General features: G+C 36.1%; 1 protein-coding gene across 1 annotated transcript in view; it reads left to right on the top strand.

Moving 5' to 3' along the window:
• The window catches only part of Skint10 (selection and upkeep of intraepithelial T cells 10), a 42,795-nt gene extending 29,502 nt beyond the window's left edge, over positions 1-13,293 (top strand). The window contains exons 5-8 of the mRNA XM_056985551.2: positions 4,640-4,810; positions 5,521-5,625; positions 8,438-8,560; positions 12,857-13,293. Of these exons, the coding sequence (XP_056841531.1) occupies positions 4,640-4,810; positions 5,521-5,625; positions 8,438-8,560; positions 12,857-13,083 (626 nt within the window). The 3' untranslated portion in view covers positions 13,084-13,293. The remainder of the gene's footprint in view (positions 1-4,639; positions 4,811-5,520; positions 5,626-8,437; positions 8,561-12,856) is intronic.
• Positions 13,294-13,762: the final 469 nt, after the last annotated feature.

Here is a 13,762-nt window from a genome sequence, read left to right as displayed (position 1 = left end):
CTGACCTCCAGTTGAACCAGCACCATTTTGTTAAAAATGGTATCTTTTTCCTACTGGATGGTTTTAGATCCTTTGTCAAAAATCAAGTGACCATAGGTGTATTGGTTCATTTCTGTCTTCAGTTCTGATCCATTGATCTACCTGCCTGTCTTTGTACCAATACCATACAGTTTTTTTATCACTATTGCTCTGTAATACAGCTTGAAGTCAGGGATGGTGATTTCCCCCAGAAGTTCTTGTATTGTTGAGGATATGTTTCACTATTCTTGTTTTTTTGTTATTTCAGATGAATTTGCAAGTTGCTCCTTTTAACTCTCTGAAGAATTGAGTTAGGAGTTTGATGTGGATTACATTAAATCTGTAGATTGCATTGGGCAGGATGGTCATTTTCACAATATTGATCCTGCCAATCCATGAGTATATGAGATCTTTCCAACTTCTGAGATCTTCTCCAATTTCTTTCTTTAGAGCTTGACGTTCTTGTCATACAGATCTTTCACTTGCTTGGTTAGAGTCACACTGAGGTATTTTATGTTACTTGTGACTATTGTGAAGGGTATTTTTTTGCCTGATTTCTTTCTCAGCCTGTTTATCCTTTGAGTAGAAGAGGGCTATTGATTTGTTTAATTTTATAACCAGCCACTTTGCTGGAATTGTTTATCAGGCTTAATAGTTCTTTTGTAGAATTTTTGGGGTCACTTAAGTATACTATGATATCATCCACAAATAGTGATATTTTGACTTCTTCCTGTCCAATATGTATCCCTTTGACCTTTTGTTATCTTGAGTGCTCTCTCTAGCACTTTAAGTACTATATTGAATATGTAGGGAGAGAGTAGGTGGCCTTGTCTAGCCTCTGATTTTAGTGGGATTGCTTCAAGTTTCTTTCCATTTAGTCTGATGTTGGCTACTAGTTTTCTGTATATTGCTTTTACTATATTTAGGTATGGGCCTTGAGTTCCCATTCTTTCCAAGAGTTTTATCATAAAGGGGTCTTGAATTTTTCAAATGATTTCTCAGCATCTAATGAAATAACCATGTGCTTTTCTTTCTTTGAGTTTGTTTACAGAGTGGATTATGTTGATGAATTTCTATATATTGATCCATCCTTGCATCCCTGGAATGAAGTCTACTTGATCAGGTTGGATGATGGTTTTGATGTGTTCTTGGATTTGGTTTGTGAGAATTTTATTGAGCATTTTTGCATTGATATTTATAATGGAAATCTTCTATGAAGGTGTGATAGAATTTTGCACTAAACACATCTGGTCCCGGGCTCTTTTTGGTTGGGAAACTTTTAATAACTGCTTCTATTTCTTTAGGGATTATGGGATTGTTAAGATAGTTTATCTGATCTTCATTTCACTTTGGTGCCTGTTATCTGTGTCCATTTCATCCAGATTTTCCAGTTTTGTTTAGTGTAGACTTTTGTAGTAGGGTCTGATAATTCTTTGAATTTTCTCATATTCTGTTATTATGTTTCCCCTTTCTTTTCTGATTTTGTTAATTTTGATATACTCTCTGTACCCTCTGGTTAGTCTGGCTAAGGGTTTATCTATCTTGTTGAATTTCTTAAAGAATCATATCCTTGTTTTGCTGATTCTTTGTATAGTCCTTTTTGTTTCTACTTGGTTGATTTTAGCCCTGAATTTGATTATTTCCTGCCTTCTACTACTCTTGGATGTATTTGCCTCTTTTTGTTCTAGAGTTTTAGGTGAACTGTCAAGCTCCTAATGTGTGCTCTCTCCTGTTTCTTTTTTGAGGTTCTCAGAGCTATGAGTTTTCCTCTTAGAACTGCTTTCATTGTATCCCATAAATTTAGGTATGTTGTACCTTTATTTTCAGTAAGTTTTTTTTTCTTTTTCTTTTTTTCGGAGCTGGGGACTGAACGCAGGGCCTTGTGCTTGCTAGGCAAGTGCTCTACCACTGAGCTAAATCTCCAACCCGCTTCAGTAAGTTTTAAAAAGTCTTTAATTTCTTTATTTCTTTCTTGACCAAGTTATCACTGAATAGAGCATTGTTCAATCATTTTGTATATGTGGGCTTTCTGTCTTTTTTGTTGTTATTAAAGACCATAGGATTCATGGGATTATTTCAATCTTCTTGTATCTGTCACCTGTTTTGTGACCAATTATATGGTCAGTTCTGGAGAAGGTCCCATGAGGTACTGAGAATGTATATATATATTTTTGAGGATGAAATGTTCTATAGATATCTATTATATCCATTTGTTTCATAACTTCCCTTAGTTTCTTTGTGTCTCTGTTTAGTTTTTGTTTCCATGATCTGTCCATTGCTGATAGTGGGGTGTTGAAGTCTCCCACTATTATCCTGTGAAATGTGTGCTTTGAACTTCGTAAGGATTCTTTAGGAATGTAGGTGCCCTTTCATTTGAACCATGGACATTCAGGATTGAGAGTTAATCTTGGTTGATTTTTCCTTTAATGAATATGAGGTTTCCTTATCTTTTTTGATAGCTTTTGGTTGAACATTGATTTTATTCAATATTAGAATGGCTATGCCAGCTTGTTTCTTGGGACCATTTGCTCGGAAAATTGTTTTTCAGTCTTTTACTCTAAGGTAGTGTCTTTCTATTTCACTGTGGTGTTTCCTGTATGCAGCAAAATTCTGGGTCCTCTTTACCTATTCAGTCCGTTAGACTAATGGGAGCCAGGTTCATCCCTCCCCTCATCAGTAACTATACTCTGCCCTTGGGAAAAACCCCAATGTCTGTGTCCTGCTTTTTAATTATTAGGGGCTTCTTTTAAAAATCTCATTCCAGGGAGATCAGAGGGAGAGGAGTGGAGAAGCCACGGCAGGACATGGAGGATGATATAAAGATCTCACTCTCTGCATTTACAGGTTGTTCTCAATGTTCTTAACGGATGGATGGTACTGAGCTTTGTATGTTTAAGTGGGCATTTATATCTTACGAATTGGGTAAAAAAAAATCTCATTCCATACTATCTTCCTGTGCTCCTTGATTAGGAAATCTTCCCAGCTGCTTGTCTTGTGTTATTGGCATTGGTTTGGTTTTGTTCATTTGCAAAATAGACCAGGCTTTTTGTTTGGCTAGCCTGACTTTTTCATGCCTTTGACCGAGGCCTTTTTAGGTTGTAAACTTGGGTTCTACTTGCTGTAACTTGGGTGCCATTTGTTGAAGTTTTGACTGGTTCTTTTTCCCAGCCCTGTGCTTTTAGAAATATGATTCAGACTCAAAATATATTTACAAATATTTTGGCCATATAGGTCGACTCTGACTAGATCATAACTGTAACAATTTAATTATTTAATGTACATTCTGCTTTGTGGTTAGTTGCTTGTGCTCAGTTACAATGCATCCATTTCCTTAAATTATTCAAGGTGAACCTTGCCATGCCTGCCTCTATCCCAGAATTCTTCCTCCATTCCAGATGCTCCACCTTCTATTTCCAGCCTAAGCCATAGAATTTTTAATTAACAGGTGATTGATCTATACAATACACAAGATATTCTCTCTACATTGTACTAGAGATGTAGATGTGGGCTCTTAATTAATGGAACTGGACTGAGAAGAAAAACAAGATTGGCAAGTTATTAGTCACAGAATAGAACAGAATTAGATGAAGGAATAGCTATAGTATTTTATCTTATTAGCAAGGGCTTGCAAGATGGCTAAGCAGTTAGAAGGCCTTTCAATCTTAGTTCAATTCTTGGTACTCATATGATTGAAGGAGAAATCTGATATAAAAACTGAGTTATAGTCTGTGCCAAAGAATCTCTAAAAACAACTAAGTTAATAGAGAAAAAGCAGAAAAGGGAAACTTAGTCTATGGGCCACTCTGGGAAGAGGGATAAAAAAATCCAGTCACTCCCACAAGGTCACCTTCACAAACCTGAAATGAGATTAAAGTTTAAGTAGAGCCAAAGATATGTAATCTCAGAAGTCCTGACCAAGTTGTAGTACCCTACTATGACACTTGGCCCATCGTTGTCTGTGATTCAGTTTCATCCTACAAGTCTGACAAGGTGCTAGATTGATGTAAAATATCTATTTGGGCAGACGTAAGTTTCCCTTTGAACTGAAGCTTTTCCTTCTCTGAGTATGATATTTTTGGGGAAATCCTCATTTCTTTAGGGGTGCTTTGTTTCAGTAGTCTAATAGTCATATTAAGGGACACAAATGTTTCTAGAATATCAGAGTATTGAGGCGATGAAATTGACTGTCTTGCTTCATCTTCACAGCTACCCAAATTTCTATCTTCCAGGCATTGTGGCAAGAGGACCTAGATTCCCTGAGCCTTTAATCTTCATTGTTTTCAGGTGCCTAGATAATCCCAATTTCAAATAGTAACCAAGTATCAAGATGGCCAGGAAAGAGCAATTGGAGGTGGGAGGAGGATCAAGATCTATTCTTCAGAAACATGTCTCTATTTACCTACTTTATCCAACCAACTTCACTTCCTAACATTTTTGCCACTTTCCAAAAATGCCATCAGATTATGAGTCATCAACAGATCAGTCTACTAACAGAGTCAGAGCTTTTGTGCCTCAAACACTTCTCAGTGGTTGGATCTGGGGACTTAGTCTGTAATATGAATCTTTTCTAGGAAATGTATATCCAATTAATAACACCAAGTCCTTTTGTTCTTTCTTTCAGATGTCCTGTTCAAATCGGAGTATATGTCATTGATGTCAAACAAATTTTCATGTCCTTTAATGTATTTAAGCATTATACTTTTTCTTAATTTTCTCAGAGGAATACTTGTTTTTTGTTGTCTCAAAGGAAAACCTGTTTATTTCAGAGAACTAATGAGTAAAATCAATGAAGGTAAAGAGGCCTGAAACCATTTCTTCTTGAAACACAATATTTAGATATTATATATACAAAATTGTGTAACCCTGAACTTTAGTGTATCCCAATACTCTTTATCAAAGGATGTCTCAAAACCTTCAGTGATCCTCAGGTTATGGACCTACCCTCTCCTCCCTCCTTGTGTGCTTCAGGGCTAGGGTATGGTTATAGTTGGTATTCCCCTCAAGGTCTCAGAATTCTTTCAGAGAATTCCTTACTGGGTGAATGCAAGGCAGCTTCTTCTTCTTTTAGCTAGCTCAGAGTTTCACAGAAGCCCTTCCCTGTGGATCCTACAATCTTTAGGCACTTAAGAAAGGAGACAAGACTATGGTGGACAGGGTCCCACATCATCCAAATCATGTTTTCATGCTGATTATGTGCTACACAATTATGAAAAAGCAAGATGATATGTATTACTTGATATTGTTTTTAAGTCTGTTTCGTCTTGAGACTAAATGACCATAATCTTAGCTTCACCAAATTCTAAGTTCTATTTTCTCTAAAAGTTCTTAACCATAACCATAAAAGTCTTGCTTATGAGGCTTTCGCCCTGGGATAACTTAAATAAACAAATGAATATAGCACCAAGACCTTCAAGACAATGCCTGTATTCAACATTTCTCTTGCTGTTTCAGTGCATTCCCTTAGACTTAACTTCCTAACCTTTCCTACTGACTCTTTTTCAGGTTTGAATAGTAAAATGAGAGCTTGCTGTCCACTTATCTGGGAGTGTCTGCTGTTAGTTTTGTATATTTTCTTCCTCCCTCTCTACTTGAATTTCAGGAGCCAAGGTGAGTGGAATTAGAATGAGATCTGGCATTTCCCCCTCCTCTGTCCAGTGCCTTCTCACTCTGGAACTATTTAGCTGAGTAGTGTTTGTCACAACAGGAGCAGTCATGATTTCAATAACATCTCAGTGGCTTCAAGTGATGTCCTTGGATTTACATATTTTTCAAAGTTTTAGTCTTCTATCATGAGTATATTTTTATACACACAGTTACAGTTGCTTGTATAACAATAAAATGGATTATTTTTCCAGATCTCGTCTTTACTTAATCAGTTACAGTCTTCTGTAAAATACAATTTTCTGATCTCACTTATCATTTACACTAAACCAATAATTTATAAACATTAAAATACTTTTGGTTTAGAGATTCCTTTTGAAAATTAATGAAAAAGGTACAATTTTTCTCATTTGACTTTTCATTTTCATTTTCCAAGACCCTAAAAGCTGATACTTGATCTTCTTGAATATGTATGTATAGACTACTTGAAAGTATGGTCACAGTACAGCATACACAATGTATAGGATAATATCTGAGGATTTAGAAATACTTTTGACTTCATTATAGATATGTATTTTATTAAAAAGCAACCATCAATGAAAACCAGAAAGATCTGGTTATTATCTCAAGGAATTTGCACTTATCTGTAAGAAAAAATTTATCAGATGTCAGATATAGATATGCTCCTTTCCAGTTTAACATGTATTTCAGAATGGCTACCAATGAAACTCATGCCATCTACTTCACTGTGAATCATTAAAACAATCCTCAAATCTCAAAAAACAAATGAACTAAGAGGAAAATGGAAAAATAGCAACATTCTATAAAAACATGGAAGATATAATTAACTTCCAGCACTGTGAAATACACTAAATACCCTAAACCAGTCTTTCTGATTATAATACATATTTCTACCCATGTAACACTTATACAGCTATGTAATTTTAAAGTTATTTTGGATCCCAAGAAAGCAAGAACTATATTTTGAATAATAGAAAATATAAATGTATATGAATATTTTCTCTCCCATTTTCCTCTTTCCCTCCATTTTCATGTTTCTGTTTGGATTGTGATATTCTGACTTTAAAGTCCATGTTAGGATTAAATGGGCTAATTATAACAACCCTCTTTTTACAGAAGGAGGATTCTTACTGAAGTATTCACATTCATTTTGCCAGCCCAAAGTAGTGAACACTGAAAAAAAATCTGTAAAAAATGTTTACTAAGTAAAATTGTATATTTTATGTAATATTATGAAGAATAGAGCTTAGGGACTGGAGAGATGGCTTAGTACTTAAGAGCACTTGCTGTTTTTGCAGAGGATCTGGATTCTGTTCCAGCATCTATATGGCAGTTCGCAACTCACTATTTAAACTACTTAAACTCACATTTAATGGTTCTGCAGATTTCTTCTGGCCTCTAACAATCTTGCATAAAATAAAAATAAAGGTACCTTTTTCAAAAAGAATATATTTTAGAGATTATGTTCCCTTATCAAGATTGCAGGTATTAACTGACTTGACAATTTGAAGATGATTGCCAAAGAGGACTAGATTTCAAAATTATCAACCATGGACTGATCTGGACTTCTTGTGTATGTTAGGCATATGAAAGGTATATTTTGCATTTAAAAATGAAATAATGGATTTAAAATATTAACAGACAAAAAATCTATAATAAAAATTTAAGAATATTTAGAAAGCCTAAGTAGAATATCTATATAGAGTCAATTATACTAATTGAAATAAAAAATAAACCAGTGGAAACATTAAAGAGCAAATGATATATAATAAAAAAGAACTAGGCTTCAGATATCAGGTAAGATGCAGTGTGTATGTACATGCTACCACAAATAGATGAACCCAGACTATGCATCATTCAGCCCCCATAAGAGAAACTCCTATTTTTGATAGATGACAGCACAGAGATCAAGGTGCAGAGCATATAAGATGTCTGAATGGTCATTCCTAAGCTGGGCATTTATAGCACACCTCTTCCCAAGGATCATGGATCATTGCAGAAAAGGAGAAAGAAAGGTTGTAAAAGTCATGGGTGGCTGATGACTGCAAATAATCAGTGTTTTCTGTACACAGCAGGACAGTTACATGTATGAAATCATAGCAATTGAGACAGGATATACATAACCTGTGTAGTCTTGGGCCAAACAAAATTCTATCATGGAGGTTGGGCATGAAATTGCACCCCTAGCTATGGAGGTATTAACATTTAATAACTCCCAGGAGAGGGAGAGTCAATTTTCTTTAGTTCTGTGGCCTTTGTTGTGTTGACTGTCCTCAAGTGAAGGATACACATCCAACCTTACATGGGCTATACTTGGTGTATATGCGTGTGTTGTGGGGTGTGTGTGTGTGTGTGTGTGTGTGTGTGTGTGTGTGTGCATGTCTGTGTGTCTGTGTGAGTGTGTGTACACGTGTGTTCATTAGACCCATGTATTTCCCCCGTGCTCTTTCTGCAACATCTTGTATTGGCAGTTCTGGTACCAGAGAATAAAATTAAACAAGATGATGCTTTAAGCTATTGGTGAATAAATGATGAAAAATAACAACATCTTATCATGTTCACATATGGCTCAGACCAAACTGCATAAACTACTGGGCTCAGTCAAATGCAAAACTTTGTCATAAAACTATGGAGAGGTGACCTAACTTTGCCCGGAAATGAAGGCTACTTAAAGCCTCCTTTTCTTCTTTCTTGTTGACTAGGGTCCTGTGTTCTGGTTTCTTAACTTATACATATTTCCATATCTGCATTTACTTACTTTAAAATATGCATAATATTTCTTTGTTTTTCTCCCCAGCTTCTATTTTGGATGATGCATACCCATTGTATAGTAACTGGCTATGGGACATATGCATAATCTTGGTTGTAATGATGATATTTTTCACTGGGCTCATTTTGTTTCTGCTTTGGACCCTAAACCGTAAGTGAAGGTGGGGATGGGAACTCCAAGGATCTCCCTTCTGTCTCTCTTCTTGAATTCCTGTGAATCAAATCTTTGCTTGATGAAACTAGAGGAAAGTAGAGTCTTGGATTATTGCTATTTTTTTTACTTCCATAAGGATATCAGGGGCATTTCAGGATTCATACAGTCCTTGCTTAATGTTCAATATGCTTGCATGTAGGCTTGCCTGTGGAGGATTATATTTATTGGGTTAGTTGAAATGGGAAGATCTACCTTAACTGAAGCCTTCCTTGTGGGGTTTACTGCCATTCCTCTTTTAAGCACTTTCTGAAGTGCTATCCTCAAATATAGAGAGCCCTATCAGGCCCTGCCGCCACAGGCCTAGGTAGTCAGTGTTCAGCTTTGCCCTTGAGAAAGCCTAATTTTGCATCTTTAATTCTGGATTCTTACTGAATGCTTTTTTAAGAGAGTGTCTTTTGTAACTCACTAAGACCAAGATAAGCTGAGTTAAACTACATGGATTTTCATTTATCCATCTATGGTCTCTAACGGTCCTTGAATGGTTACAAAGACATTCAATAAAGCATTCTTAGAAAAAAAAGCTCCAGGGCTACCCAGAGAGCACCTAGACCTCAGACCTATTTATTCTTTTATTGGATTTTTAAATTTATTTTTTAAATGTTATCCTCTTTCCTGGTTTCCCTTCCAGAAACCTGCTACCCCATCCCCCTGCTTCTATGAGTGTGCTCCCTCACCCAACCTTACCTACTCACTCCCACCTCCCTTCCCCAACATTCCCCTACACTGGGGCATTAAGCCTTGACAGGGCCAAGGCCTTCTCCTCCCATTGATGACTTATGAGGCCATTCCCTCAGAGTTAATTAAACCTATTAGAATAGAGAGAATCTGGCTTTTCTTCTATGGGATATTATTTTCATTAATAAAATAATTTAAACACAGACATAAAGGGAAAGTGAGATACAATTTTATCTGTTTAAGAGAAAAACAAAAGGGCCTGCAGTCAGGGATGGTGATACCCCCAGAAATTCTCGTATTGTTGAGGATAGTTTTGGCTATCCTTGTTTTCTTGTTATTACAGATGAACTTGTAAATTGCTCCTTCTAACTCTATGAAGAATTGAGTTGGAAATTTGATAGGGATTGCATTGAATCTGTAGATTGCTTTGGGCAAGATGGCCATTTTTACAATATTAATCCTTCCAATCCATGAGCATGGAAAAAATTTTCCATCTTCTGAGATCTTTTTCAATATCTTTCTTCAGAGACTTGAAGCTCTTGTCATACAGATCTTTAATTTGCTTGGTTAGACACTGAGTTTTTTTTCTTTGTTATTTGTAAATATTGTGAGGGGTCTTGTTTCCCTAATTTCTTTTTCAGCCTATTTATCCTTTGAGTAGAGGGAGACTACTGATTTGAGTTAATTTTATATCCAACCACGTTGTTGAAGTTGTTTATCAGGCTTAGTTTTTTGGTGGAACTTTTGGGGTTACTTACATGTACTCAGTTTGTGCATATGGTGGATTATGTTGATTGATATTTATATGTTGAACCATCCCTGCATCTCTAGGATGAAGCCTACTAAATCATAGCAGATGATATTTTTACTTTGTTCTTGGATCAGTTTGCAAGTATTTTTGCATCGAGGGCTAATAAAAGGACCTTGTCTTAAATATTGCCATTCTGACTTTAGACTACATTTTACCTAAGCTGGCCAACTCTCTCTAAGCAACAACAGTTACAAACTCCTTCTTTAAGCAATAGTAGTTCTCCCAAACATGATGCCTATTCCTAACAGCAAAATGAATAAATGAATTTGATTGGTTTGTCAAAACCACTTATGTTTGTGTCATTTAACACACTTCTGAAAGTCTCTAGTCCCTGAGTTCTGATTGGTAAAAAGTATAACTATAACTTGGCCCAGATACTTGCAATTTTTATGCTTATAATCTCCGTTCCAGCCCTTACTCAGGGCTGCCAGAAGAAAGAAGGCTATATGTCCTTGTCTGGAGGATGTGATCCATCAGTGTTTATGTAGTGAGAATAATAAAGGATTTTGCTGTTTCATGAACTCACTGGTGTCTTTCTCCATGTCTCTGTAGCACACAATGGAGATAGTGTAGCATATCTAAATTCACAAGAGAAACTGGTCTGTAATTCTCTTTCTTTGTTGAATCTTTGTGAAGTTTGGATATTAGTGTTGACTGTGGCCTTCTAAAATGAATTGGACAATGTTCTTTCTGTGATACTTACTATTTTGTGGTACAGTTTGGGGATCATTGGTATTAGCTCCTCTTTGAGATCCTGGTAGAGTTCTACATTACAACCATCTGGCCTTGGGTTGTTTTGATGGGGGATGCTTTTAATACTGTTTCTTTTTCCTTAGAGATTACAGTTATAGTTAAATTGTTTATCTGATCTTGATTTAATTTTGGTAGGTGAGATCTATCAGAAAAATTATCTTTCTTTTTAGATTTTTTAATTTTGTGTAGTTCAAAATTTTAAAGTATGACCTAAAGATTCTTTGGTGTTTTTCAGTGTTTGTTGTTAATTTTAATTTCTGAGTTTGATAATTTGAATCCCCTTGGGAAGAGAGATTGGAACAGATTTTTTGGGTGTTCTAGGAGCAGGTTGGAACAGGAATGGGAGGGATCAGGTGACCAGAGGGAGGGAAGGAGAGGGAAAGAGAGAGGGAGAGGGAGAGGGAGAGGGAGAGGGAGAGGGAGAGGGAGAGAGAGAGAGAGAGAGAGAGAGAGAGAGAGAGAGAGAGAGAGAGAGAGAGAGAGAAGAGAGAACTTGGAAAGATGATTGGAATTGGCATTTGAGAGCAATGTATAATGTTAGTTCAGTAGAAACTTTTAGGATTCTATGAGGGTCACCCTGAAGAGGGCTCCTAATAATGAAGAATATAGAACCTTAACTGTTTATCTTCTGTAACCAAGCAAGGCTTTTAGTGGTGGGAGTGTACCAATGCAGCCGCAAAACCTTGACCTAAAATTTATCCTGCCTGGGAGGTGTGCCAGGGTAATAGAGGTGCAGAATGTGTGGGAATGGCCAGCAAATGATTGGTCTAATTTGAGGCCTATGCCAAGAGAGGAAGTCTATGTCATACACTGCTTAGATAACCAGAACCTGGAGCGTGGATAGCTCAGAGACCTGGAATTAAAAAAAAAGGAAGAAAATGATTCCCAATTGTATTCTGCTATACACAAAGATAAGTATATAGCCTAATTGTCATCAGAAAGGTTTCCTCTGGTAGCTGATTTGAGCGTATATAGAAACCAACAGCTAAATTTTAAGTAGAGAGAAAATCTAAGTTGGAGATCTCAATCAGATTCCTCACCTTTGGAGCTCAGGTAAGTCTGCAGAAAGAGGGAGGAAGAATGTATGAGCCAAAGGGGTTGAGGACACCACAAAATTACAGTTAACAGAATCAAATAAGCAGGGCTCATATGGGCTCATAGAGACTAAAGTATCAAACATAGCGCCCACAAATGTCTTTACTAAGTCCTCTGCTTATGTTACAGCTTTATGCTTTTGTGGGACTCCTACAGTGAGAAGGGGTATCTCTTACTCTTGCATTTGCTCTTGAGGCCCTTCTCCTCCTACTGGGTTTTACTGTTTAGCTTTGGTATGAAGGTTTTTCTTAGTCTTATTGCATCTTGCTATTCCATGTTTCACTGATATCCCTGGGAACTCTAACTGTTTCTGAAGGAAATAGAGTAGATGTGGAGGAGAAGTGAAATAGAGCTGGGAACTGGGAGGGAAAACTGCTGTTAGGGTATGTTGATGAGAGAATAAATAAAAAGAAATAAAAAGAAACTTCATAGTCCATGTTCATTTAGAGAAATGAACTATCCTAGTTACATTTGCCTTAAGTAAGTTATAAAGAACCCCAATTCTGGATATCTCATTCCTAAACTCAAGTAAAACTAGTGAGAACAGCCATCTTAAGAGGTCTGAAAGCCCTTGTATATTCTCACAATAGCACAAGGGAATCTGATGCTTTTATTAAAATAGAGTTTGGTATATATACACCCAAGAATAGAGACAAAATATCTGTATCTGCCAAGATTTAGTTCCTCCAAACGATGTCAGATTCTGCCTTAAGTCTAATGGTTTTTAGCACTGTGGTTCTTGGGTACCTCATTGAAAAAATGGAACCTTTCTTTTAACATTTATATGATGATTGTGAATAACAAGTTGCTGAATAATGGTGTGTGTGTGTGTGTGTGTGTGTGTGTGTGTGTATGTGTGTTTGTGTTGATGTGTCAGATAATAAAATACTTTCTTTCAGGTTATGGTCAGATGTCCTGCTTATCCTCTATGAATATGAATCTTTCCACACATGACTCTAACCAAAATAGTTCTCAATCTGCTGAGTTCCAAGAAAATTATGATGTAAACTGCAACATGTTCCTAGAACCTGGTGAAGAGGCAATACTTAGTCAGCACCAAGAAAATTATGAACTGGAGAGCTTCAACCCTCTTCAGCCCTTAAGATTGGATTGCAGTCGCAACTGAAAAACTTGAGGCAGTAAAGAAAGACAAAAACGGATACTGACTTGAACCATAAGATTTATATCTATATAAAGAAAGGTTTTCTGATTAAATTTGTTATGTCTTAAAAGTTGAGATTTTTAAAAATACATTTTAATAAAAATAGAATTACATTGCATTCCCTCCTCTCTTTTCTTTCTCCAGCTCCTTTCAGGTACCCTCCTTTCAACCCTTTCCATGTAACACCATGCAAACTGATACTCTCTTTTTTGATTATTATTGTTAAACATGCACATCTGCGTATGTATGTACAAATATAGAAATACAACCTGATGTACTGTTTCTGTTGTTTTTGTCTATATAGTTTTAGGGCAAAAAATATAGATTTTGATGCCAAAAAGTATTCACATGGCCTGTGATGCATGACCTCCTCTACATCTTAAATTCAGTAAGGATTTAATCAATGTGGATTTGTTAAAAATGATTTTATGACTAATTTTCTTCAAGTGTGAACATGGGTTTTTTAAAAAAATGATTGAAGGCAATAAAAGCATCCATACAAAACTTTAGGGGAAAGCGTTTTGAAATAAAAAAGAAATATACTTTTGTATAAAAATCAGTGTTTACCAGCAAAAGAAAATATTTTACTAGCTATTGAAAATTTCTAAAATATATTACTTATGCATCATCTTTGTAATTTTCA

Source organism: Rattus norvegicus, chromosome 5 (assembly GCF_036323735.1).
Source record: "Rattus norvegicus strain BN/NHsdMcwi chromosome 5, GRCr8, whole genome shotgun sequence".
Taxonomy (NCBI): domain Eukaryota; kingdom Metazoa; phylum Chordata; class Mammalia; order Rodentia; family Muridae; genus Rattus; species Rattus norvegicus.
The sequence above is the reverse complement of the archived record's forward strand: the minus strand, read 5'-3'. Positions and strand labels throughout refer to the sequence as shown.